Below are 27,922 nucleotides of genomic sequence, written 5' to 3'. Positions count from 1 at the left end.
TGTCAACCAGCTAAATCTGCAGGGGGTTGAATACTACTTGTAGGCACTGTGTGTATGTATATATATATATATATATATATATATATATATATATATATATATATATATATATACAGTACAGACCAAAAGTTTGGACACACCTTCTCATTTGAAGATGACCTGGCCTCCACAGTCACCAGACCTGAACCCAATCAAGATGGTTTGGGGTGAGCTGGACCGCAGAGTGAAGGCAAAAGGACCAACAAGTGCTAAGCATCTCTAGGAACTCCTTCAAGATTGTTGGAAGACCATTTCCGGTGACTACCTCTTGAAGCTCATCAAGAGAATGCCAAGAGTGTGCAAAGCAGTCATCAAAGCAAAAGGTGGCTACTTTGAAGAACCTAGAATATAAGACATATTTTCAGTTGTTTCACACTTTCTTGTTAAGTATATAATTCCACATGTGTTAATTCATAGTTTTGATGCCTTCAGTGTGAATGTACAATTTCATATATATATTCAGATATATAATATCTTATCCTTTTAATTGTAAGATTAAGATGTTTGGTTGCCTTGTAGTACACATCTTGGTATTCTCTAGCAGATGTCAGACTACCTCTGAAATGATTATTAATCTTTGGGTTCAATCTGCCGCTGCAGAAGGTTGGGCTAAGCTAGAATGCATTTGCTAGGCCACAGCTCTATCTCTTCACGGGTTAGAAGCCTCCTGGGTCTTACACTTCCAGGCGTCTGTTCTATTTCATAGGTTCGCTACTTAGTATGCTGTCCACTACTTTGTGTGGCTCTTACTTTTTGCGTCTTAGCAAAGGGATGTAAGTCTTGGCAGAAAGGTACTACAAGTGGCAGTTTCTTGAGTTGAGGAGCTGCTATTCTTCCTTCTTTAGTACTGGTATTAGTTTTCCCACACCAGGGACAGCTTTTGGACTTTTGATGGTTCCTTTGTCCCCCAATGAAGCAACAGAGAAAAAGATTTTTTGGTACCCTGCATAAAATCTTTCTTGGAACCTTCATTGGGGAGTATTAGTTTTGATCTCCCTATTGTTTTTGCATTAGCTACATAACTGGCTGTTGACTGCCCAGATGCAGCCTTGATGGTGAGGAGTCAGCTTTTTTTCTAAGATGTATTCTTAGTGTCAACCTCCAGGTGGCAGCAAGGTTCCTGTGTTCCCCTAATGAACGCAAAGGCTGTGTGCCCACGTAGCGTTTTTCAAGCGTATATGCTGCGGAATTTCCGCAGCGTAAACGCTTGAAAAACGCATGTAGATCCGCACCCCATGGTCCCCAATGGCATTCCGCAATGTCAATGCCCATGCTGCGGATTTTTCCGCAGCGTATATGCTGCAGTCAAAAATCTGCAGCATGTTCATTAATTTTGCGGAAGCGCTGCGGAATCAATGTGCGGATGGTACCCAAGTCTGGAGGAGAGGAGACTCTCCTCCAGACCTGGGTACCAAAGAACCTGTAAAAAAAAAAATAAAATAAAGTTTATACTTATCTTCTGATGTTTTCCCTCCGTCGCGCTGTTGTCTGAAGGACCTGCCACGTCATTGAGCCATGTGACCCACCACATGACTCAATTACGTCACCGCAGGTCCTGCACACAACAGCGTGAGCCGCTCAAGACTCCGGACGGGGCAGAGAATGCATCAGAAGGTGAGTATAAAGTTTATTTTTTTATTTTTTACCATTCTGAACAAGTTGTCAAGCACTTTTCCAAGTGATGCTTGGAGAAGTGCTTGATAACCCGCATGCGGAAATGCATGCAAAGACGCCTCACAAACGCTTCTACCTGGCGGGAAAACCGCATGTAATATCCGCATGCGATTTTCCCGCCAGGGAGAAGCGTAAAAAATATGCTTCAGGTCCGCAACGTGGGCACATAGCCTAAGAGAGAGGAGTAAAAATTTGGGAATTCAAATGACAACAGGACTCAATCTAACACTTGGATTTATGATTCACTACATGGATTCAATTCACACCTCCACCAGATGGTCTCCTAATAACTAAACATTCCCACAGACTTGCTATTTGCAACCAAAAACCTTAAATTTGATCTTTTACTTATTATTAGGAGGCATCACCCCCCTCCACCTCATGAACAAATGTTTTGTTGTAACATCTCTTAAATGTTGTGCCTCTGGTATCATGAATTAATTTGTAATCTTGCCTGAAGGAGCCTCTGTGCTCTGAAAGCTTGCATATATAATATGTTTTTTTCTGGTTAGCCAATAAAGGTATCACTCCGAGAATACTTTTGTCATTTTTAGGCATAAAAGTATTTACATCGATTTTTCTGGCTAACACGGTACCAAAATATAACATTGTATTGTACATCACAGTGAGTACAAGAAATCTTTATTTCTGTACACAATAGCTGATCTCTAAGTGATCTTGATTTTAAAATGCCTGGTTGGAAGTCCCTTTATATTCTGAGAGTCCAAAAAAGAGCATGTATGTGAACGGATAAAACTATCACCAGTATATTGAATGCTATTGTAGATTGTGTGCAAATGCCAGTACATAGATGCAGATATGGATCCAAAATACATATTTTCAGACAATTGCCATTGTCAGTATGATGTGGCGATACAGATTCATTCCACTAGTATTGTGTTCTCTGTGGGTGGATATAAGTCCCATTGTATATACTGAAAGGAAAATTATAAGTATCTTTCCCAGTCTTGATGGACATTATAGGCAGAAGCGTATACCCTAGAGGTGTCAGATATATGGAAGATGGAACAAATGTGAATCATGTTGTTGCTTGTAACTGTATTAAGAGTGGTGAACAGAATACATCTTATAACTGTCCAGGAGTGGAGTCACGCAATTTCATATGTGGATAATTATAGGACATCTTTAGCTCATATAGTTATTTTATATTTGAAGGATAATTTCTTTAAGGGCAAAAAATAATACACTAAAAATGTATGCTTGTCAACGAAGTGAAACTTCTTACTGGGGGAGAACAGTATAAGTGAATAATTATTTCTAAATAAAAGTGATGTGTAAAAAGAAGGGGAAAGTGTAAAAAAAAAAATTGTATCAGTGGCTAAACAATTAAGTGACATGTTAGGTGAAAAAGATAATGTCTGTTTTAAGGACTTGTTCAAAGTGTGTTTGTGTAGATGTTTGTATATATGTATACAAGTCCTTAAAACAGATATTATCTTTTTCACTTAACATGTCACTTATTTAGTATATATGATTAAAAAGAAATACTTTATCCAAGGAAACCAGTAAACAGTAGTTTCTCATTGAAGCCAAATGAAGAAATTGTGTTAAAAAAATCTCAAAAATCCACCTAGTTCCGAATGTAATAGTCAGTTACATCAGTCACGTCCTCTAATTAGAACAGATCCTTTCTGAAAACCTGAATATTCTGGCGCCTACGTCGGTGATGTTGGAACAAATATGAAGCCTCAGAGGTAAGTGGCGTCCCTTTAAGCTGGTTTACATGTGCCAGAAACATTAAGATATGATTCTCGATTTTTCTTTAATTTTCGAGATGTCTACTTTATTACAAGAATAGATAATGACATAAATAAAAATGTATATTTGCCTTAAAATTGTTTGGAATCTGTAGGGTTAATAAAAATAATGGGTAGGGCAAACATGTTGGTGTATATTACAGCCGCCACTTAGAAATGAACCCTTAAAACTTGAGCCCTGATTTAATTTTATAGCTGTTAGTTTAAAATGGCTTTAGACTAAATTCTACCTTTTTAGGTTTGATGTCCTTTTAGCGGTCAGCAAAGGATATTCAAAGAATCCTGGTTCTACAAAATACTGCCCACATTTGACCAATTATTGTTTATAGCTGGTGATAAAGCATATGCGATCATCTGGATTTTTCGTCTGGCTTTTTGATATTTTCTCGAGAGGATTTCTTTTGGGTACCTTCAACGCCTGGATCGAACAATCAAATCTAGTTTTTGTGTTGGAAAGGCAATGAGTCACATGACATTCGTCCTTTTCCTCAAAAATTGACCCAGTGGGACGACTCTTTTAAAATATAGGGGGTGTAAGCGGTCATAATGAAGAAGACTGTTCGTCAAGATCATTTTGCTATGTAGATCGGTAACAAGTTGATCCAAAATGTCTCAAAATATCCACTGTTATGAAAGAAAAGGAATGAGCAAAAAAATTTAAAATGGGTTCTGGTTCAGTAAGGAAATAAACTGACGACACTCCTGCTAATGTCCCCAACCAGAAGAAAACTACATACCGTATATACTAGAGTATAAGCCGACCCGAGTATAAGCCGAGGTACCTAATTTTACCACAAAAACTTGGAAAACTTGTTGACTCGAGTATAAGCCTAGGGTGGGAAATGCAGCAGCTACTGTTAAATTTACCAATCCTGGTAAGTATTGACCACTCATCCCCCAATCCTTTTAGGCATGGTCCCCTCATCCCCAATCCTGGTATGTATGGCACCCTCATCCCCAATCCTGGTATGCATGGCTTCCTCTTCCCCCAATCCTGGTATGCATGGCCACCTCATCCCCCTATCCTGGTATGCATGGCCTCATCATCCCCCAATCCTGGTATGCATGGCCCCCATCACTGCACACATAAAAAAAATAAACACTTATACTCACCCTACTTCCTCACCTCTGCTCCAGCGCTGCATCCTGTTCTGCTGCAGCTCATGTCAACATCTGAGCAGCGCATGACATCACAGCCATGCACTCTCAGAAGCTGCTGTGAGCTTCCGGCAAATTCACTCCTCTCCACGGCAGGACTATGGGCGTGGAGAAGAATGAATATGTATTCTCTTTAGTAGCGGGCATTGTCAGCAGGATCCGCAGTTCAGCGCTCCTCTGTGCCCGCTACTAAAGAGAATGAATATTCCCTCTTCCCCACGCCCATGAGAGTAGAGAAGAGGGAATATTCATTTCTCTTTAGTAGCGGGTACACGTGGTAGCTGCAGCAGCCGGCTACTGCGTGTGCCCGCACCTCTGCCGCCGCAACCCCCTCTCCACCAACGGAATATGTATATACTCGAGTATATACCCAAGTATAAGCCAAGGGGGGGGCTTTTTCAACACAAAAAATGTGCTGAAAAGCTCAGCTTATACTCGAGTATATACGGGAATTGACAAGTCAATACCATTTGATGATGTAATCTTTAAAGGAATGTGACGGGTGCACCACTAGTCACCTCCAACCAATTTAAGAAAAGGTTGGCATAGGTAATAATAATAATAATAATTTTTATTTATATAGCGCCAATGTATTCTGCAGCACTTTACAATTAAGCGGGGACATATACAGACAATAAATTCAATACAAGGTAAGACAGTTTAAACAGTTACATTAGGAGTGAGGGTCCTGCTTACAATCTACAAGGGAATAGGGGGGGACAGTAGGTGAAAAGTGCTTGTTATTTCAGGTCTAGAAATTATAATAAATAGGGATTTTCATGTAAAGCTGCATGATCCAGTTTTCAACCAGTATGTTTAAGTGCAATTATCAAGTGCCGTTATCGTGTGCATGGAGGGTGTGAAGACAGATGAATAGGAGGGAACAGATTCTGAATAATATTTAAAAGGGGAAAGTTAGTTTATGGAGTTGAGGTGGTAGGATTGTTTAAAGAGATGGGTTTTTAAAGCGCGCTTGAAGACGGGGCTATGCATTAGTCAGATTGTCTAGGGTAGTACATTCCAGAGAACTGGCGCAGCATGAGAGAAGTCTTGGAGCTGGAGGTTCGAGGTTCGGATTATGGGGGATGTTAGTCTTGGGTCATTTGTAGAACGGAGGGCACGTGTAGGGCGATAGACAGATATGATACAAGCGCAAAGCGAGCATCCATTGCAATCCTTAATGTCTGATGGTAAAATACTGTCAAACACAAAGTAGTTGTGTTGCAAAATTAAATCCAGAAGATCCATTATCAATGAATCGTGATATGCATTCTATCTATTTTCCATTATAGTTCTAGAAAATATGTTACGGCGTGTAAACCTTAATTGTGAGATGTTTGAATACAATGATTCAATATTGCAGTTAACTGGAAGGGTACCTACTGATAACATTACTCTGCTCATTAGTCTCTGAATATTTGTGGTGACTCTTAAGATGGTAATTTAAAGACAAAAGGTTACACGAAATAATCAATGTATAAGTAGGCCTTTTCACAAAGACTACTAATACTGGATACAACAGAATAAATGGTAGGTTTTGTTATGCTCTTTGAAATTTTGGTGACATAAAAAAATTGAAACTACTGGTTTGTCTGTCTGTACCCCCAAAAAAATATTTTTCCCATTTGCAGTTGATACTGTATTTCAAAGCAGAATCCAATAATTTATTATACTTCTAAAAGAAAACTTCAGGGTCGGATGGCAACATTTGATAGTAAAATGTACATTGATGTTATCCATGTACCTCTTCAATATACATCTCTGCTGGCCAAAGGACCAAGTTACCACTCTTATTAGCTTTTAGAAGAGAATAGAGGTTCCAATGTGGATTCATTGTACGGGAAAACTGTTGTCTAACTTGATTGAACTCATTTATTTGTAATAAATCAAGTAGATCCTGGAAAACTCAATGTTCATCTTTTGCCTACACCACGTTGTATTATTGACAACATTGCTGAAGATGAAGTATTATTTACCTACAGAAATAAATAAAGGCCTTTAACATCCTTTTTTTCCATAGCCAATTTTCATGTATGCATTTATTTTCCTCCCCTTCTTCCATGAGCCTTAACTTTATTTATTTTTCCATCCAAATAGCTGGACAGTGACAGAATATTTGATTTCTGCTCTGCGTGCCACTATTTTTTTAATTAAAATGAAACAACGGAGATGCTATTGAAGTCTAGGCTTTCAGGTTTAATTAATAGGTTTCAACAAAAATATCCTATTAAACAGTTGAGAATTGCAACCACTTTTCTACAAAGCCTCCTCATTTCCGGGGCTCAAAAGTAATTGGGCAAATGAACTTTACAAAAAATAAAATGTTAATTTTTACTTCTTTGTAGATAATTCTTTTCAGTCAATGATCATAGCATCCAGACTACAAGCAAATGCTGGGTTTCCTCCTTTGTGATGCTTTGAAGGCCTTTACTGCGGCTAACTTAAGTTGTTAAGTGTTTCTGTTTCTGCCTTAGGTTTTGTCTTAAGCATGTGAAATGCATGCTCGATGGGGTTGAGATCTGATGATTGACTTCTGCATTGCAGAATATTCCATTTCTTTGCCTTGAAAAAAACTTCATCCGGCTGCTTCTGTCTTTAGTCACGTCATCAATAAACTCTAGTGACCCAGTGCCATTGGAAACCATGCATGCCTATTCCATCACACTGCCTCCACCATGTTTTACAGAGAATGTGATGGTCTTCTCTTCATGGTAGACCTAAAGAAGGTGTTTCAGTATCTATGTGGAGTGTTCTTCACTTGGGTGGATGTTGTGAAGAGGTTTTATTCACCATGGGAAGGATTCTGCGATCATCCTCCACTGCTTTTTTTTCCATGGACATCCAGGCCTTTTTGCATTCCCAAACTCACCAGTGCTCCTTTTTTTGCAGAATATACCAAGCTGTTGATTTGTACACTCTTAACATTTCTGCTATCTCTCTGATGGATTTCTCCTTTTATCAGCCTAATGGTGATCTGTTTCTCCTCCTTTGAGAGTACCTTTGACCACATGTTGTGGGTTCACAGCAACAGCTTCCAAATGCAAATACCACACCTGGAAGCAGGTCCAGACCTTTTACCTGCTTAATTGATGATTGATTAACAAGGGAATAGCCCATTATAGAGCTTTTGAGATAATTGTTCAAGAGGCAGCTGTATATTAAAGAACTATAATTCATAAACCCTTACTCCAATTAGGATGTGAATACCCTCAAATTAAAGCTGAGAGTCTGCACTTTATGCCAATATTAATTATATAACATTATTTTGAATGTTTTGTTAAACAGCTAAGATGTCAAAGCTTGTGTCACTGTCCAAATATTTCTGGGCCTGTGTGTATATAAATATATATGTGTGTGTGTGTATACAGTCATGGCTGAAAGTGTTGGCACCCTTGAAATTGTTCCAGAAAATGAAGCATTTCTCCTAGAAAATTATTCCAGTTGCACATGTTTTGTTATGCACATGTTTATTACCTTTTGCGTGTATTGAAACAACACAAAAACACAGAAGAAAAAAGGCTAATTGAACATAATTTCACACAAAAACCCCAGAAGGGCCGGACAAAATTGTTGTCACCTTTCCAAAATTGTGGGTAAACAATTTTGTTTCACGCATGTTATACTTGTTCAAACTTAACTGTGGCAAGTAACAAGTGTGGGCAATATGAAAATCATACCAGAAACCAGATAAAAAGGGGAAAAGTTGACTCAATCTTTGCATTGTGTGTCTGTGTGTGCCACACTAAGCATGGAGAACTGTCTAAGGACTTGTGACCTTCAGATTATTTATATTTTATAACAATTTCGGTTCTCAAGTCCATCTCCAAAGATCTTGATGTTCCTTTGTCCATAGTGGGCAGCATAATCAAGAAATTTACAACCCATGGCACTGTAGCGAATTTCCCTGGTCATGGACAGCAGAGAAAAATTGATGAAGGGTTACAATGCAGGATGGTCCAAATGGTGGATAAGCAGCCCCAATCAAGTTCCAAAGAAATTCAATCTGTCCTTCAGGCTCAGGGTGCATCAGTGTCTGCACAAACGATCTATAGCAGAAGACACAAGAGGACCCAACTGCTGACACAAAGACATAAAAAAGCTAAATGCAGTTTGCCAAAATATACGTGAGTAAGCCAAAATCCTTCTGGGAAAGCATCATTCTACTATTTACTGAGAACGGTATAAGGCCTACAAATTGAAGAACACAATACCTACAGTGAAATATAATGGGATTCAAAGATGTTTTGGGGTTGTTTCGCTGCCTCTGTCACTGGGTGCCTTCACTGTGTGCAATGCATCATGAAATTTGAAGATTACCAAAGGATTTTAGGTCGACATGTAGTGCCCAGTGTCAGAAAGCTGGGTTTGCATCCTAGGTCATGCATCTTCCAGCAGGATAATGACCCCAAACATACTTCAAGAAGCACCCAGAAATGAATGGAAACAAGGCACTGGAGAGTTCTGAAGTGGCCAGCAATGAGTCTGGCTCTAAATCCCATTGAATACCTGTGGAGAGATCTTAAAATTGCTGTTGGGAGAAGGCACCCCCTTCAAATATGAGAGACCTGGAGCAGTTTACAAAAGAGTGGTTGAAAATTTCCAGTTGAGAGGTATAAGAACCTTGTTGATGGTTCTAGGAAGCGATTGATTACAGTTATTTATTCCAAAGAGTGTGCAACCAAATATTTAGTTGAGGGTGCCAACAATTTTGTCCAGCCAATTTTTGGAGTTATGTGTGAAATTATGTCTGTTTTTTGCGTTCCAATATAAATAAAGGAAATAAACGTGTATAACAAAACCTGCATAATTGCAATAATTTTCTGGGAGAAATACATATATATTGTATGTGTGTATATATACGATATATAAATGCAGTCATAGCAGAAAGTGTTGGCACCCTTGAGATTGTTCCAGATAATGAAGTATTCCTCCTACAAAATTATTGCAATTACACATGTTTTGTTATACACATGTTTATTTGTGTGCATATTTTATATGTACACTGCTCAAAAAAATAAAGGGAACACTCAAATAACAAAATAACACATCCTAGATCTGAATGAATGAAATATTCTCATTGAATACTTTGTTCTGTACAAAGTTGAATGTGCTGACAACAAAATCACACAAAAATCATCAATGGAAATCAAATTTATTAACCAATGGAGGCCTGGATTTGGAGTCACCCCCAAAATTAAAGTGGAAAAACACACTACAGGCTGATCCAACTTTGATGTAATGTCCTTAAAACAAGACAAATTGAGGCTCAGTATTGTGTGTGGCCTCCACTTGCCTGTATGACCTCCCTACAACGCCTGGGCATGCTCCTGATGAGGTTGCGGATGGTCTCCTGTGGGATCTCCTCCCAGACCTGGATTTAAGCATCTGCCAACTCCTGGACAGTCTGTGGTGCAAGGTGACGTTGGTGGATGGAGCGAGACATGATGTCCCAGATGTGCTCAATCGGATTCAGGTCTGGGGAACGGGCAGGCCAATACATAGCTTCAATGCCTTCATCTTGCAGGATCTGCTGACACACTCCAGCCACATGAGGTCTGGCATTGTCCTGCATTAGGAGGAACCCAGGGCCAACCGCACCAGCATACGGTCCCACAAGGGGTCTGATGATCTCTTCTCGATACATAATGGCAGTCAGGCTACCTCTGGCAAGCACATGGAAGGCTGTGCGGCCCTCCAAAGAAATGCCACCCCACACCATTACTGACCCACTGCCAAACCGGTCATGCTGAAGGATGTTGCAGGCAGCAGATCGCTCTCCACGGCATCTCCAGACTCTGTCACGGCTGTCACATGTGCTCAGTGTGAACCTGCTTTCATCTGTGAAGAGCACAGGGTGCCAGTGGCGACTTTGCCAATCCTGGTGTTCTGTGGCAAATGGCAAGCGTCCTGCATGGTGTTGGGCTGTGAGCACAACCCCCATCTGTGGACATCGGGTCCTCATACCACCCTCATGGAGTCGGTTTCTAACAGTTTGTGCAGACACATGCACATTTGTGGCCTGCTGGAGGTCATTTTGCAGGGCTCTGGCATTACTCCTCCTGTTCCTCCTTGCACAAAGGCGGAGGTAGCGGTCCTGCTGCTGGGTTGTTGCCCTCCTACGGCCCCCTCCACGTCTCCTGGTGTACTGGCCTGTCTCCTGGTAGTGCCTCCAGCCTCTGGACACTACGCTGACAAACACAGCAAACCTTCTTGCCACAGCTCGCATTGATGTGCCATCCTGGATGAGCTGCACTACCTGAGCAACTTCTGTGGGTTGTAGAGTCCATCTCGTGCTACCACGAGTGTGAAAGGACAACCAACATTCAAAAGTGACCAAAACATCAGCCAGGAGGAGGTAACAGTCTTGCTGCTGGGTTGTTGCCCTCCTATGGCTCCCTCCACATCTCCTGGTATCTGCTCCATGGTCTGGACACTGTGCTGACAAGCACAGCTACCCTTCTTGCCACAGCTTGCACTGATGTGCCATCCTGGATGAACTGCACTACCTGAGCAACTTCTGTAGGATGTACTTTAGACACCGCCTTATTCTACTGTACCTCTAGGGGTGAGAGCAATGGCAAATATGAAAAAGTGATCAAAACAATAGCCAAAAAGGATGAGAACAGAGAAATGGTCTGTGGTCCCCACCTGCAGAACCACTCCTTTTATTGAGTGTGTCTCGATAATTGCCAATAATTTCCATCTATTGTCTATTCCATTTGCACAACAGCATGTTAAATTGATTGTCAATCAGTGTAGCTTCCTAAGTGGACAGTTTGATTTCACAGATGTTTGATTTACATGGAGTTATATTCTGTTGTTTAAGTGTTCCCTTTATTTTTTTTTGAGCAGTGTGTGTGTGTGTGTGTATATAGACACACACACACTGCTCAAAAAAATAAAGGGAACACTTAGACAACACAATGTAACTCCAAGTCAATAACCCTTCGGTGAAATCTACCTGTCCAGTTATGAAGCAACACTGATTGTGAATCAATTTCTCCTGCTGTTGTGCAAATGGTATAGACAACTGGTAGAAATGATAGGCAATTAGCAAGATACCCCCTATAAAGGAGTGGTAGAGACAGATGCCGGCCATTCAATATACAGTGGTTAAAAAAAGTATTGGATACACTGCCGATTTAGCAAGTGTTCCCACCTACAAAGGATGGAGAGATCCGTAATTTTTATCGTAGGTACACTTCAACTGTGAGAGACAGAGTCTTAAAAAAAAAAAAAATCTAGAAAATCACATTGTATGATTTTTACATAATTAGTCTGCTTTTTATTGCATGTATTAAGTATTTGATACAATAGAAAAACAGAATTTAATATTTGGTACAGAAACCTTTGTTTGCAATTACAGAGGTCAGACGTTTCCTGTACTTCTTGACCCAGTTTGCACACACTGCAGCAGGGATTTTAGCCCACTCCTCCATACAGATCTTCTCCAGATCTTTCAGGTTTCGGGGCTGTCGCTGGGTAACATTGAGTTTCAGCTCCCTCCAAAGATTTTCTATTGGGTTCAAGTCTGGAGACTGGCTAGGCCACTCCAGGACCTTGAAATGCTTCTTACGGAGCCACTTCTTAGTTGCCCTGGCTATGTGTTTCAGGTCATTGTCATGCTGGAAGACCCAGCCAGGACCTATCTTCAGTGCTCTTATTAAGGGAAGGAGGTTGTTGGCCAAAATCTCACGATACATGACCCTATCCTTCCTCCCTTCAATATGGTGCAGTCGTCCTGCCCTCTTTGCAGAAAAGCACCCCCAAAGTATGATGTTTCTCCCACCATGATTCACAGTTGGGACGGTGTTCTTGGGGTTGTACTTGTCCTTCTTCTTCCTCCAAACACTGCAAGTAGAGTTGATACCAAAAAGTTATATTTTGGTCTCCTCTGACCAAATGGTCTCATCCCATGCCTCCTCTGGATCATCCAGTTGGTCATTGGTGAACTTCAAATGGGCCTGGACATGTGCTGACGTGAGCTGGGGGACCTTGTGTGCCCTGCAGGATTTTAATCCATGACAGCGTAGTGTGTTACTAACAGTAATGTTTAGACTGTGGTCCCAGCTCTCTACAGGTCATCCCATGTAGTTCTGGACTGGGTGTAGTTCTGGACCTTTCTCTGAATCATTCGTACCCCACGAGGCGAGATATTGCATGGAGCCCCAGACCAAGGAAGATTGACACTCATCTTGTGTTTCTTCCATTTACTAATAGCTGTGCCAACAGTTGTTGCTTTCTTACCAAGCTGCTTGCCTATTGTCCTGTAGCACACCCCAGCCTTGTGCAGGTCTACAATTTTGTCCCTGGAGTTCTTAGACAGCTCTTTGGTTTTGGCCATGTAGGACAGGTTGGAGTGTGATTGAGTGTGTGGACAGGTATATTTTTATATTTTATGCAGTTAACAATTCAAACAGGTGCAATTAATACAGGTAATGCATGCAGAGTAGGAGGGCTTCTTAAAGAAAAACTAACAAGTCTGTGAGAGCCAGAATTCTTGCTGGCTGGTAGGTGATCAAATACTTATGTCATGCAATAAAATCCAATTTAATTATTTAAAAATCATTTATTGTGATTTTCTAGATTTTTTTTTAGATTCTGCCTCTCAGTTGAAGTCTATCTACAATAAAAATTACAGACCTCTCCATTCTTTGTATTTGGGAAAACATGCAAAATCGTCAGTGTATCAAATACTTATTTTCCCCACTGTAGATGGTTTCCTCCTATAAACGCGATCACCCCTGTAATAACGTACATATATGTAATGTTGAGTTAAGAGGTTAACAAGTTTAAACTTATTCAGTGTGAACATAGGAGAAAAAGTCGGACCACCTTGGATAACAGATATTTGATCCTTCGTTAAATTATTTGTGGACAAGTATCTTGACTCTTTTTTTTTTTTTTTTTTTAAAGAGAAAGGAAAATTTAAAATTTCGATCTGTTTCTGACTATCTGTACCTGGATCAAATATCATAAAACCGTAGTATGTAGTTAGCATTTGTATCAGTTTGGGGTCTATCTGTGGGTGTTAGTCTCCTTGGTTTTTGGCATGATTTATGCTCTTGCCTGGTTGTGTTATCTGTGTCGCTTGTTTTTGATGTTAAAAATTACTAGAACCTGTGTACATGGACCTGGATATGGCATTGTTTGAACTCCTAGAACATCAGAACCACCATAAAATTCCTCTATGCTTCCACTGGTGCACAATGTTTTTGTTAAAATCCATACAGTCATATTGATCAACTTGATTGACACGTTTTTCTTTTTATTCCTATTGCCATCAGTAATGTCTGTTTCATATTTTTTAAAGATGAGTGGATCTTTTGAAATTCAAGTTTGCCAGCTGTACCAAATTTTTTGCAAAAATTAGATTTGCTGTGAATAATATTTGCTGGGAATCTCAATACTGCAAAGTCTCTAATTGCCCAGACAATACATGTGCATAACTTGGTTGTCTCCTAGTACTGTGCCGAACTTATTGTGCTATTTAATTCAAACATTGCTTTTAGTATCCAAGTGACCTCAGTCTATCAGGCTAGGGAAAACAGATGGTAACTAGTGGAAACCAACAGCCCATTTATCAACATACTGCAGCATCATACTTTTTAGACTACTTCAATTGTAAAAAACGGTCCAAAAATTATCCCTTTTTGAGGATAAATGCCTGCCCTACTGGTTTGTATACTCAGCCAGTACAAAAGGTAGATGCTGCAGCTTTTCACATGGGAGGATGGAAAATGTATCTGTTTGGGGAGTATCAAGAGCCTTTGCTAAATGAAGAAATGATAAGTTTTTCACAAGCCATCCAAAAATTGTCCCTTTTATTAAGAGAGCAAACACAGATGTGGTGTTTTCAAAAGTGAAGAAGTAATGGCTTTTCAACTGTGAGAAAAAAAATATCTTTTGGGGATCTATTTATTAAAATAACACAATTACCAAAGTATTTAATCAAGCCACCCAATCCAAAATTATCACTCTTATCACTTTTTTTTTTTTTTTTTTTGAGAGCAAGAACAGGAGAGCTCTTTTCAAAGTGCAATAGCTTATAAACAAGCTTTGCAAAAAAAATAGTGCTATTTTGGGAGCTGTTAGAGGTTTGTGTACTGCAACAGGTTACATTTCGTAGCATCAGCAACGTCATGCATTATAGAACACTGCGTGCATCCAGGAAAAGTGTGGCTGATGTAGCTGTACAACAGCAGAAGCTGCACATTGAAAATATAGGACTGGGCAGGCAAAGAGAGATCTGGCAGTGCAGGGCCAACAATGGCAACCCAGCAGCAATACAGTATGGCACTTTAAAACACAGTGGGCATCTAAGACGTGTCGTTGGCATGGTTTTTGCAGCAGCAGAAGTTGCACAGTAAAGAATAATGATGGGACAAGCAGAGATGCAGCAGTACTACATTTATAGATTACATCATGGACAGAGAGTAGCTGCTCGGCTGAGCACGGGCCTTCAGCACTGGCAGCAGAACTATGTAAATTGAAGAACCTCAATAGCCATGCAGGTAGATGGCATGGCCGATTTTACTAATTGGCATCAGCCGTTGGTGCATAAAAATCGGCACGTGTCCGTGCCTGACTCATTTTGACAAATGTTTTTCCCACGTAAACAGGGTTAATTCTTGCCACAGGTCCAATCTGTTAAGTTATAAATCCATTGGGTTGGGGCTTAGGGTTTCTACCTGAGACGACAGTCTACTTATGAATGAACCTGGCTGTTCAGTCTGTGCATCTCTATTTCCTGAAGTGCATGTGCAAGTTGTTCTTTCTCCATCCCTCCCTCACCTTGTAAAATCTGGTGAGTTTTTTATTCAAGATAAATGAAGATGACATAGCTGATTTCGCAATTGTTCCTTCTCACAAATTTTATCTTATCGAAAGTCTTCAGTAAGCAACACCATTATGTTGGTGGATCTCCCCATATCTCAATCTCCAGTTTGGCTACTGCACGATATAGTCCACCATTGATTATAGTCTGAATTTCACTCTGTTCTTGTTGCCGCTTTGTGTGCTCATCCACGACGCTGATGGGTGAAGGTGCTGCCTGCCATTAAAAAAGAACGTTCTCCTTCATAAATGGATCAGAATTGTGCATGCTGTGATGTAAAAAATGACTTGTGTGCACTAGCACATTCGTGAGTATGCTGCTGTGTGCAGTCCGTTTAAATGCTGATCAAAAAGCATTTATTATACTACAAGTACTGTATGACTCTGCTTGCCAGGGTGAGCATCTTTAAACATAGATTGAAGTTGGCTTAGTTTTTTTTTGTTTGTACTGTACAGGGCACTTTTATATGGGAGAGTTAAATCTTTTTTTTTTTTCCCTCTTACAATATTCTCCTAATTTCAGTTCACTTTTGAGGGGAAAAGTGGTGGTGTCTAAACCAATTACTAATTTTTCATAATTTTGATTTCTATAGTTTTGACATAGACAATAGTTTTACATAAATTATTCCAGTACAAATCCATTTTGAAACATGCCGAATTAGTGATTCTTGCTTTTTGGTGTTTGTGTGTTTAGTTTGTTGTTTTTTCAGCCTTGCTTAATAGACTTATCTTAAATTAGAGAATAAAATCAGTTTTATTCCACTGTTCTTGTCCTCAAAATATATCTGGTAATGTTTCTTCTGCTCAGGAATATATTTGATGATTGCACCCGATGGCTGAGCTCTTTTGGGATTAAAAAAAAACAAAAAAACCCTGACCTTTTTACCAGTTCTATACATCACATTTAATCTGTTGCTATACTGATTTATTTTTTCCTACATTTAACAGTGTTAATTTTTTTTCTTGTCAAAGCCTGTAGTAAAAATTATTGCACGCAAAATCCTATCTTGTGGTGGTAGATTTTCTACAATATCAGTTCGTGTTTAACACATTAAAGTGTCTGCTGGAACCGTGATTGTGCTGTCAATCTACAGAATGGGTACCTATTTCACATTTGAGCTGTATAATCAATGGCACCTGATTTTCAAACCATTTAGCATTGGGTGGTGGAGTTGGCTGTGAAGAGTTACTGATGGAGAGAGTGAAAAGCTATCCCTCAGTTTCTGACCTTACCAATTTGATTCCCAGAGCTTTAGTTGAAAGACATTGATCAGCTAGCAAAGCATGAGTGAAGTATAATTGCTCAAGACGTGCCATCTGTCTGAGCTGTGGATAGATTTCAAAGCACTCCAGCTACAAATGTAGTTTCATGAGTATCTCGCAGACAAAAAACAAAAATGGCTCAGAGCTAATTTTCCACAGCAAATTTCCCAAGATACCGGCTATCATTGAGTGACGAAAAAAAAAAAAAACATCAACTGCAAGATAACGCCAGTGTCTCATAATTTATATAAATATAATTAACTTAACAGATTTGTGCAGGTATTTCCCACGATGCAGCAAAAAATTATAAAGTAAATATCTTTATGATAATCTTTTTATCATTATAATCCAAGAATTATGTGTTTACTATGTTAAAGAAAATGCTAAAGTTTTACAGGGGATTGGGGAGAAAAATAAGCTTTTTCATTATTAACACAAAAAAACTGAATATTTTTGGGCTCTATATGTTTTAAAAGGTGGTATAGATTTCTGCTATAATTTACACCAATTACTGGTTGAAATTGTAGTAAATCTGTTGGGCTTGAGAGATGTAATTTTTGGAAAATAAAACAAGTCAGAAAAGCCACACATGTGGTAATTGGAGATGAGAGGATCTTCTTGGGGAAACCCCAGTCCAATATCCAAGTTTGTTCCCTCTGGCCTTGAATAGTAGCTTCATGAAGTTCCTTTATCCTCCAGGATACCAGGCTCTGTTTAGGATTAGCTGGGCTAGTCAAACAACATGCACGCTGTTCACCACATAAATGAAGTCACGCCAAGCCGGCAAATCAAACACCAGAAGAAAATTCTTGCAGCTCTTGTCCATGGCCAGAGAGCACGGACCTAATTCAGGGGTTGCACTAAGCGATCTGCTAATCTGTAGTGTTAATCATTGCTCATATACACTGCTCAAAAAAATAAAGGGAGCACTCAAATAACACATCCTAGATCTGAATGAATGAAATATTCTCATTGAATACTTTGTTCTGTACAAAGTTGAATGTGCTGACAACAAAATCACACAAAAATCATCAATGGAAATCAAATTTATTAACCAATGGAGGCCTGGATTTGGAGTCACCCCCAAAATTAAAGTGGAAAAACACACTACAGGCTGATCCAACTTTGATGTAATGTCCTTAAAACAAGTCAAAATGAGGCTCAGTATTGTGTGTGGCCTCCACGTGCCTGTATGACCTCCCTACAACGCCTGGGCATGCTCCTGATGAGGTTGCAGATGGTCTCCTGTAGGATCTCCTCCCAGAGCTGGACTAAAGCATCCGTCAACTCCTGGACAGTCTGTGGTGCAACGTGACATTGGTGGATGGAGCGAGACATGATGTACCAGATGTGCTCAATCGGATTCAGGTCTGGGGAACGGGCGGGCCAGTCCATAGCTTCAATGCCTTCATCTTGCAGGAACTGCTGACACACTCCAGCCACATGAGGTCTGGCATTGTCCTGCATTAGGAGGAACCCAGGGCCAACCGCACCAGCATATGGTCTCACAAGGGGTCTGAGGATCTCATCCCGGTACCTAATGGCAGTCAGGCTACCTCTGGCGAGCACATGGAAGGCTGTGCGGCCCTCCAAAGAAATGCCACCCCACACCATTAATGACTCACTGCCAAACCGGTTATGCTGATGGATGTTGGAGGCAGCAGATCGTTCTCCATGGCTTCTCCAGACTCTGTCACATGTGCTCAGTGTGAACCTGCTTTCATCTGTGAAGAGCACAGGGCGCCAGTGGCGACTTTGCCAATCCTAGTGTTCTGTGGCAAATGCCAAGCGTCCTGCACGGTGTTGGGCTGTGAGCACAACCCCCATCTGTGGACTTTGGGCCCTCATACAACCCTCATGGAGTCGGTTTCTAACCATTTATGCAGATACATACACATTTGTGGCCTGCTGGAGGTCATTTTGCAGGGCTCTAGCAGTGCTCCTCCTGTTCCTCCTTGCACAAAGGCGAAGGTAGCGGTCCTGCTGCTGGGTTGTTACCCTCCTATGGCACCCTCCACGTCTCCTGGTGTACTGGCCTGTCTCCTGGTAGCGCCTCCAGCCTCTGGACACTAAGCTGACAGATACCGCAAACCTTCTTGCCACAGCTCGCATTGATGTGCCATCCTGGATAAGCTGCACTACCTGAGCAACTTCTGTGGGTTGTAGAGTCCGTCTCATGCTACCACGAGTGTGAAAGCACAACCAACATTCAAAAGTGACCAAAACATCAGACAGAAAGTATTGGTACTGAGATGTGGTCTGTGGTCCCCACCTGCAGAACTACTCCTTTATTGAGGGTGTCTTGATAATTGCCAATAATTTCCATCTATTGTCTATTCCATTTGCACAACAGCATGTGAAATTGATTGTCAATCAGTGTTGCTTCCTAAGTGGACAGTTTGATTTCATAGAAGTTTGATTTACTTGGAGTTATATTCTGTTGTTTAAGTGTTCCCTTTATTTTTTTGAGCAGTGTATAAGGTAGCTGAAAAGAGTAGCTATCATTTAAATTTTGCTTTTGATAAATCTATAATACAAGTGAAGAGAAGAAACTTTGTCATATATCTCATTTCATAAAAATTCCTTTTTATCCTTCTCGACTGATAAATTTTACCAGTGAATGAAGAGTGACTTATGTTCAGTGAAGACAGACTATCAGTTCACTGAGGGATAAAAAAGATTAAAAGTCTATGGAGATGGGAGGGAGGAGCAAGAGAGCCAGAGGAAGACAGACTTGCTGCTGAAAGTTCACAGTAAGCAATATATGCTTTGTGCTAAGTGGGAAGCCAATAAAGCACTCTACCTTGATGAGATACACCGTGGACAAAATTGTTGGTACATTTCTGTTAAAGCAAGAAAAACCCACAATGGTCACTGAAATAACTTGAACCTGACAAAAGTAACTTTCAGTTTTAAATTTACTGAATATCAACCAATGAAAATCAGACATTGATTTTGCATTGTGGTTCAACAGAAAAAAAATGAAAATGGCCTGGACAAAAATGATGATACTCCTATAAAAGTTTAAAACTTGACCATAGGGACTTGCTACACTAAGGTGTATCCTGTAATTAGTATCAAAGGTGTCTACAAACTTATGATCAGTCAGTCTGCCTATTTAAATGGTGAAAAGTAGTAACTGTGCTGTTTGGTATCATGGTGTGTAACACACTGAACATGGACCAAAGAATGCTAAAGAGAGAGTTGTCTCAGGAGATTCGAAAGAAAAGTTTAGATAAACATGTTAAATGTAGAGACTATAAAACTATCTCTAACAGCTTGTGTGGCTGTTACTACAGTTGCACATATTATTCAGGAGTTTAAGGTCTATGGAATTGTATATCTCGTACCTGGATGTGGTCGTAAGAGGAAAGTTGATAACAAATTATAGAGACTGGTAATATGAATGGTAACCAAAGAGCCCAGAACAACTTCCAAAGAGATTAAAGGTGAACTCCAAGGTCAAGGTACACCAGTGTCAGATCATAGCATTCTTTGCTGTCTTGGCCAAGTGGACTTGATGGAAGACAACTGAACACGAACCCACTGTTGAAAGCAAATAATAAAAAAGCAAGACTAGAATTTGCCAAAATGCATATTAACAAGCCACAAAGCTCCCAGGAGAATGTCCTTTGGACACATGAGACAAAACTGGAGGTTTTTGGCATATCACATCAGCTCTATGTTGACAGGTGCAAAGATAAAGCATATAAGGAAAAAAACATTGTACCTACTGCTTTGCTGCATCTGGCACAGAGTGTTTTGAATCTGCACAGAATACAATGGAATCTGAAGACTATCAGGGCATTCTGGAACAAAATGTGCTGCCCAGTTTCTTTTTGGTCTGAGTCTCAGGTCCTTTGTACTCCAACAGCATAACCCAAAATACAGCTACAAGCATCCAAGAATGGCTAAGAGCAAAGCATTGGACTATTCTGAAGTGGCCTTCTATGAGCCCTGATCTAAATCCTATTGAACCTCTGTGGAAGGAGCTGAAATGTGCAGTCTGGAGAAAGCGCCCTTCACACCTAAGACACCTGAAGAAGATTGCGCACAAGAAGTGGGCCAAAATACCTGTGGACTGGTGAAAAAGTCTCATTGAGTTACAGAAATCATTTGTTTGCAATGATTACCTTGAAAGTTGTACAACAAAATATTAAGTTAAGATTACCATTATTTTTGTCCCGGTCATTTCAGTAGTTTGTTTTTGAATTTTCGTTCAACAGAAAACAAAAATGTTTAATTTTCATTAGTTACATAGTTAGTAAAGCCGAATAAAGACTTGCGTCCATCAGGTTCGACCTGTAATATTTAGTAAATTTACATTAAAAATATTTTTGGCACTTTCAAGTTATTTCCTTGGCAATTGTGGGTTTTTCTTACATTCCCATAATGGTACCAACAATTTTGTCCTCGTGTGTATATAATGAAGGGATAGACTTTTGAACTTGATCTCTGACTCAAGTGAAGAAAATACATTTTACAATCTTGTAACTTCATATTTGTAAGATTCGAATGTTCAACTTACTTTTTTCTAGATTCTAATGTACTATTGCAATTTTTAGATGCTGTGGTTTTGTTTGTTTTTTAACTTTATGAATGGTAAATAATTAGTTTTAGGTGGTATTAGTTGTAGGCCACCATTTTACTGGTAAACAAAATATTTTTCCAAATTATCTTTAATTAATTGTGGATATCACAGAAAGTTGCAAGCAAGACATAAATAACTATAAGATTTTCCAGGGATGAACAATGCATGTGGAAAAGACAACAAAAACTGAAGCAGCTGACCCTTTTTTTTTTTTATCTCAATGGTTAATCACTGAACAGTAACACGACCAGATGCTAGATTGCGAATTCCATGCGAGCGCTTTTAAATGTAATCTGTATTTTTCTATTTAGATCCCTTGTTTACAGGTTGTCTTACATAGATGCTTTCCAACATGGACAGTAAAAGTTGTTATTTGACATTTTGGGTTATTTAATAAATCTATAATAAACTGAAAATGTTACACTTATTCACAGAAAATTACTACGGCACTCCAAAGCCTCCAGCTGAACCTGCTCCACTCTTATTAAATGCAACAGACCATATTTTTCCTGGTGGCATTCCAAGAGTTGAGGGGAAACGCAAGCGTAATAAGTCTGTAAGCAACATGGAGAAGACCGGGATTGAACCCCCAGAAGAAGAGGAAGAAGAGAGACCTGTCATCAATGGAAATGGAGTTGCAGTTACACCAGGTCAGTGCAATTTTATATCTTTTTGGATAATTTTTTAATTAATTATTCAATATACAGTGGGGAAAAGAAGTATTTGATACACTGCCGATTTTGCAAGTTTTTCCCACCAACAAAGAATGGAGAGGTCTGTAATTTTTATCGTAGGTACACTTGTGACAGACAGAATCTAAAAAAAAAACAGAAAATCACATTGTATGTATGATTTTTAAATAATTAAATTGGATTTTATTGCATGAAATAAGTATTTGATCACATACCAACCAGCAAGAATTCTGCCTCACAGACCTGTCAGTTTTTTTCTTTAAGAAGCTCTCCTACTCTGCATGCATTACCTGTATTAATTGTACCTGTTGAACCCGTTACCTGTATAAAAGACACCTGTCCACACAATCCATGACACTCCAACCTCTGCACCATGGCCAAGACCAGAGAGCTGTCTAAGGACACCAGGAACTAAATTGTAGACCTGCACAAGACTGGGATGCGCTAAAGGACAATAGGCAAGCAGCTTGCTGAGAAGGCAACAACTGTTGGTACATTTATTAGAAAATGGAAGAAACACAAGATGACTGTCAATCTTCCTCGATCTGGGGCTCCATGAAAGATCTTGCCTCGTGAGGTAAGGATGATTCTGAGAAAGGTCAGGAATCCGCCTAAAACTACACGGGAGGACCTGCTCAATGACCTGAAGACGGCTGGGACCACAGTCTCAAACATTACCATTAGTAACACACTACTTCATCATGGATTAAAATCCTGCAGGGTACGCAAGGTCCCCCAGCTCACGCCAGCACATGTCCATTTGAAGTTCGCCAATGACCATCTCGATGATTCAGAGGAGAGATGGGAGAAAATCATGTGGTCAGATGAGACCAAAATAGAACTTTTTGGTATCAACTCCACTCGCCGTGTTGTGGAGGAAGAAGGATGAATACAACCCCTAAAACACCGTTCCAACCGTGAAGCATGGTGGGGGAAACCTCATACTTTGGGTGTGCTTTTCTGCATAGGGGACAGGACGACTACACCATATCGAAGGGAGGATGGATGGGGTCATATATCGTGAGATTTTGTCCAACAACCTCCTTCCCTCAGTGAGAGCATTGAAGATGGGTCATGGCTGGGTCTTCCAACATGACAATGACCCGAAACACACAGCCAGGGCAACTAAGGAGTGGCTCAGTAAGAAGCCTAACCAGTCTCCAGACCTGAACCCAATAGAAAATCTTTGGACAGATCTGAAACTCAATGTTGGCCAGCGACAGCCTGGAAACCTGAAAGATGTGGAGACTATCTGTATGGAGGAGTGGGGCAAAATCCCTGCTGCAGCGCATGCAAACTTGGTCAAGAACTACAGGAAATGTCAGACCTCAGTAATTGCAAACAAAGGTTTCAATACCAAATTCTGCTCTGTTTTTCTACAGTATCAAATACTTATTTCATGCAATAAAATGCAAATGAATTATCTAAAAATCATACAATGTGATTATCTGGATTTTATTTTTAGATTCTGTCTCTCACAGGTAAAGTGTACCTACGATAAACATTACAGACCTCTGAATTCTTTGTAGGTGGGAAAATGTGAAAAATTGGCAGTGTATCAAAAACTTATTTTCCCCACTGTTTCTGTGCTCTTGTTAGGAGGGCATCATAAAGATTAACTTTTTGTGCCATCCAAATGAATACTGAACTATTTTGCTTACTATTTTATTTTATTAAATATAATGTTAAAGATATAGCCAACTTTACATACATAACATGACATTGTCAAAGGCATGTTATATGTCAAAATTTGTTACATCATGGTATGTAACATGGTTTGTAAAATCATCATCTATACTCTTGAATGCAAATAACTTGGATCAAAAGCATAGCATATTACTGAAAGAGTCTTAATTGCGCTAAGTGTACGCTGCATTCATTCATGTTATCTGAACGCACAAACCTGGAGCTCCAAAACTATACAGGGGTTTTCCACTATTTGGACAACACCATCTCAATCTCTGATTCCCCACCCTCCCCCCAGTAAAATAAAACCACTCCTACTCTCCTCCGGTGCTGACTCTGTTCTAGTGGTGTTGGTACTGGCTCACCCAGGGCTCGCTGCAGTGCTGGTTACCTGTGCATTTGTATTGTGTGACATAATGTCACACGAGCCCTGGGATAGTCAGTGCTAACACCGTTGGAACGGCGCCAGCATCGGAGGTGAGTATAGTGGCTATTATTTTACTGGAGTGGGGGACATAGTGATTGAGAAGAGATTGTCCGAGTAGTGGACAACTCCTTTTAATGTTCTCGTAGTTTCGAATTCACCAAAAGGAGCGTAAAATAGCTGAACATATAGCATGATACACCAGGAGTTCCCGAATAGTTTAACATTCTCACAGCCTTTCCTTCACAAGACACAAGGCAGAACGTATAAACCAGGAGCTCCCATATACTTTAACATTCTCGAAGGCTTACGTTCAATAGACAGAAGACAAGTGTCCCATTGGCCGCTGGCTTGCATGCATGCATCGGCATACAGTTTATTTAGCCATATAGGAAAGCTCAGCAGACTGCATAGAGTCCAGCACAAAATAAAACATTATGATGAATACATGCCAATGCATCAATTGCCTTAATTTGGTGCCAGTCATAGTTGCCCTAACTGCCATACTGTTTCTTTGGAGAAAATTCATATCTGCTTTTGCAAGAGATTTTTTTAGCCTACTTACAAAAAAAAATGTAATAAGCTTTTCACTTCACACAGCTGTTAACAAGTGCAAGTTGCATAAGGCTATAATACAGGAAGCATAAAATTTCATCAGGCCACGCACATGATTTGAATTTTATTCATAGACCTACAAAATTGCGTGTTCTACTGAGTGCTATATTAAATATTGACAGTATTGTGCCCTAAAAGCATTGTTGTGGGGCACCATTTGATGGCACAGAGAGCTACTGTGACTTTGTGACTCTGTATAGGCTCTATATACACAAACATACTGTAAATAAAAATATACAAAAACTATGATATAAAGGTAGTATAATGGTAGCAGACTGTGTGTGCAAAATGAAATCCACCTAGATAGATTCAAAACCGTGTGGCTCCCAAAGCATAATTGCTACATTTTAATGTATATAACTATTGTGTTATTCTATAGTCAGTCTTTCACATATTTGTTACATATAATATAAAAATAACTTCTTTTTTTTTTAAGATAACTAGACCAGTTTTCAAAAATCTTGTTCTAGCACAGCTTTCCAGGTTATCTATTAGATGTCGGTGATGTGTCTTGCCTGTTGCGGGACATTTGCATGTTGTAATGCTCAGAAGAGCAATGGAGTTCAGAGGTGATAAATGTGTATTTTTATATCTTATGTAGAGTCAAGCGAACATGAAGACAAGAGTACAGATGCCTCAGGTGAGAATTCATCCCAGCCTTATTCTGCTCCATTGTACTGCCAGCCAGATGAGTCAAAGGAAAGCATGGATCTGAAGAAACAGCTGAAGCCTGAAGACCATGATGAACTGGGGTCCTTGCCTGATAACTGGGAGATGGCGTACACAGAAAAGGGGGAAGTCTATTTTATTGAGTAAGTTCATAATGTTTTTCTTTTGATCCAAGTCAATTAATATTTGTCGCTTTTTCACATATTTTTAACCTGTGATAATAGCGATGGCCTTCAGACCAGAATTGGTCACAGTAACTGAAAGTTGTATAGATGCAGCTCAGCTAGCCATGTCATATGTCATTATAATATTACTAGAAAACTCTGCAGCTCCAGAAGGTTATATGAGAAACTAAGCTTTCCTACATCTGTGTATGCAGCTTTAAGAATATGTGCATACTGCAAGCATTTTGCTTTCTTCAGCCTCCTAAAAGAATAGCCTTTAAATAAGATATCTACCCTTTCCAAATTAATGCAGTAAACCTAAAAGAATGTTCAGAAGGGCCCGGTAGTGAGGATTCTGAAAAGGTTTTAACTTTGTACTTCAGCAAAGAGTACGGCCCCAAAATGATACACTGAGGAGTCTGAAGGAAAACCTTCATTAATAAATGGAAATGTTTTGCCTTCGCCCCCTACAAATTTTGCCTCCCCTCCTTACAAATTTTGCCTCCCCTCCTACTAATTTGGCCTTTGCCCCCCTCTAATTTGGCCTTTGCTCTCCACTAATTTTGCCTTTGCCCCCCCCTCTAATTTGGTCTTTGCTCTCCACTAATTTGGCCTTTGCCCCCCACTAATTTGACTTTTTTACCTACTACATTTCATTCTCGCTGTAACCTTACACTGAAAGACTTGGTCAGCTGATGGACATTGTATAACTAGTCATTTTCACATTGCTGATATTGTAATATTGTTGACATGTGTATGAAATATTCCAATAATACATGACTTTAAAAAGTCTTTTCTCTTAGGCCAGCTGTAGTTCTGACACACTTGATTCATTACTGTGTTGCTCCTCGTCTTTCACTTGTGATAAATAACCTGTGTTAGTCGCCTATTCTAGCTGTCATAATAGCTGAAACTGTATTACTGAGAATTCTGCAATGTAAAAGATTTATTTTAATATATGCAAATATATAATTTAAATGTATCATGCTTTGGCTGCAAAAAGTCCATGTTTTTGTTTTTTTTAATACCTACGTTTTATGAACTGCAATAAAGATTTTGGGACATTGCAATAGCCTGGCAGGACTGTTAGTGCTATAGCATCAGCAAAACTGTGTCTGTTAATTATTAGTTCTCATTAACTTAAATGTTTTCTTCTACATAATAATCATCAGTAGTTTCATTTGAATGTTGCATCCCTGCATTTCTTTTGTAGCAATAACCTATCCCTGTTGCCCGTCTTCGGTGACAGTTGTACAACTCCGTTCTTGAGTCTCATTTATACAGACCGATGATCAAGAACAAGTATTTGTTGGAATACTCATTCTCAGATTATTAGCTTGTGTAAACGCGCCAGCAATTACCTGTCAAGCCAGAAAAACACTCGCTTGTAGGGTGATTGGATCGTTCATGCCAGCATTAAAATCCTCATTTTCCTACTAATGTGCACTAATAATAATGATCTTCCAGCAATTGTATTAACGATCATTCTGTGCACATGTAATTTTGGTTTCTAATTATTTTAATATTAATTTTTTTGTGCCTAAACATGTGTATATGTGTATGTAGTAGTGTGAGTGTGTTAATATATTCGCCTACCGCCACCTTCTTGGGTATCCAGCGCCATTCTGCTCTTGTGAGTGATATCACCGCTCTGCAGACTCTCCTGGTGGGCCGCAAGTTTCTATTACAGTGTAAGTTTATGGAATCTTGTTCTGATTCTCTGATGCTTACATTGTAAAAGTCACTTCCTGTTCCCGCCGAGCAGAATCTGACCTGGAGAGTCTGCAGAGTGGTTACATCCCTCATAAGAGCAGAACGGCGCAGGATACCGGAGAAGGCGGCGGTAACCGAGTATATTAACCCACTGTCAATACACTATATAAACATGTTTAGGAAAAAAAAAAGTTAGTGGCAGTGCTTCTTTGAGGTTGTTAATTTTTTTATTGGTGTTGGCCATGCCATTCAGTATCCAATCTCCAAACTTTAACAATTAATTAGTCAGGCAATTGCAGAAGGTCTTATAAATAATGCCTTTTGTCTTTGAATCCGAGAAACCTTTCCACCTGTAAATTTCTCGTTTAGATTGGGTTAGGCCTATATGGAGACACTGATTGTATCATATGTTAACCATGTGGCATCCAATGATTGGAGATGGGTTCATGTTGTGACAGGCATCTTACTGTTGGATTTTTTTTTTTTGTCACAAGTTGAAAGTTGCACATGGCTTTGACCCCCTTTAGGCATCAATGTAACTTGTAAGCAGTTTGGCTATATTCTATAACCAAAGGTCTAGAATTGTCCTGTTACACAAAAATGTTTTAGTCACATGACAT

General features: G+C 39.7%; 1 protein-coding gene across 12 annotated transcripts in view; it reads left to right on the top strand.

Annotated features, from left to right (window-relative positions):
* MAGI2 (membrane associated guanylate kinase, WW and PDZ domain containing 2) overlaps nucleotides 1-27,922 on the top strand; it is a 1,194,143-nt gene that overhangs the window by 732,159 nt on the left and 434,062 nt on the right. For 11 of the 12 annotated variants that reach the window (XR_012251242.1, XM_073652295.1, XM_073652296.1 and 8 more), the window contains 2 exons: nucleotides 21,774-21,989; nucleotides 25,358-25,568. The exons of the other annotated variant lie outside the window; for it this stretch is intronic. Coding sequence is in view for 10 of the 11 variants with exons in the window: in XM_073652295.1 (XP_073508396.1) it covers nucleotides 21,774-21,989; nucleotides 25,358-25,568 (427 nt within the window). In the remaining variant the exon portion in view is untranslated. The remainder of the gene's footprint in view (nucleotides 1-21,773; nucleotides 21,990-25,357; nucleotides 25,569-27,922) is intronic. 12 annotated transcript variants of the gene reach the window in all.

This window comes from Phyllobates terribilis, unplaced genomic scaffold (assembly GCF_046119375.1).
Source record: "Phyllobates terribilis strain yellow unplaced genomic scaffold, ASM4611937v1 Scaffold_11__3_contigs__length_659146591, whole genome shotgun sequence".
Classification (NCBI taxonomy): domain Eukaryota; kingdom Metazoa; phylum Chordata; class Amphibia; order Anura; family Dendrobatidae; genus Phyllobates; species Phyllobates terribilis.
The sequence above is the reverse complement of the archived record's forward strand: the minus strand, read 5'-3'. Positions and strand labels throughout refer to the sequence as shown.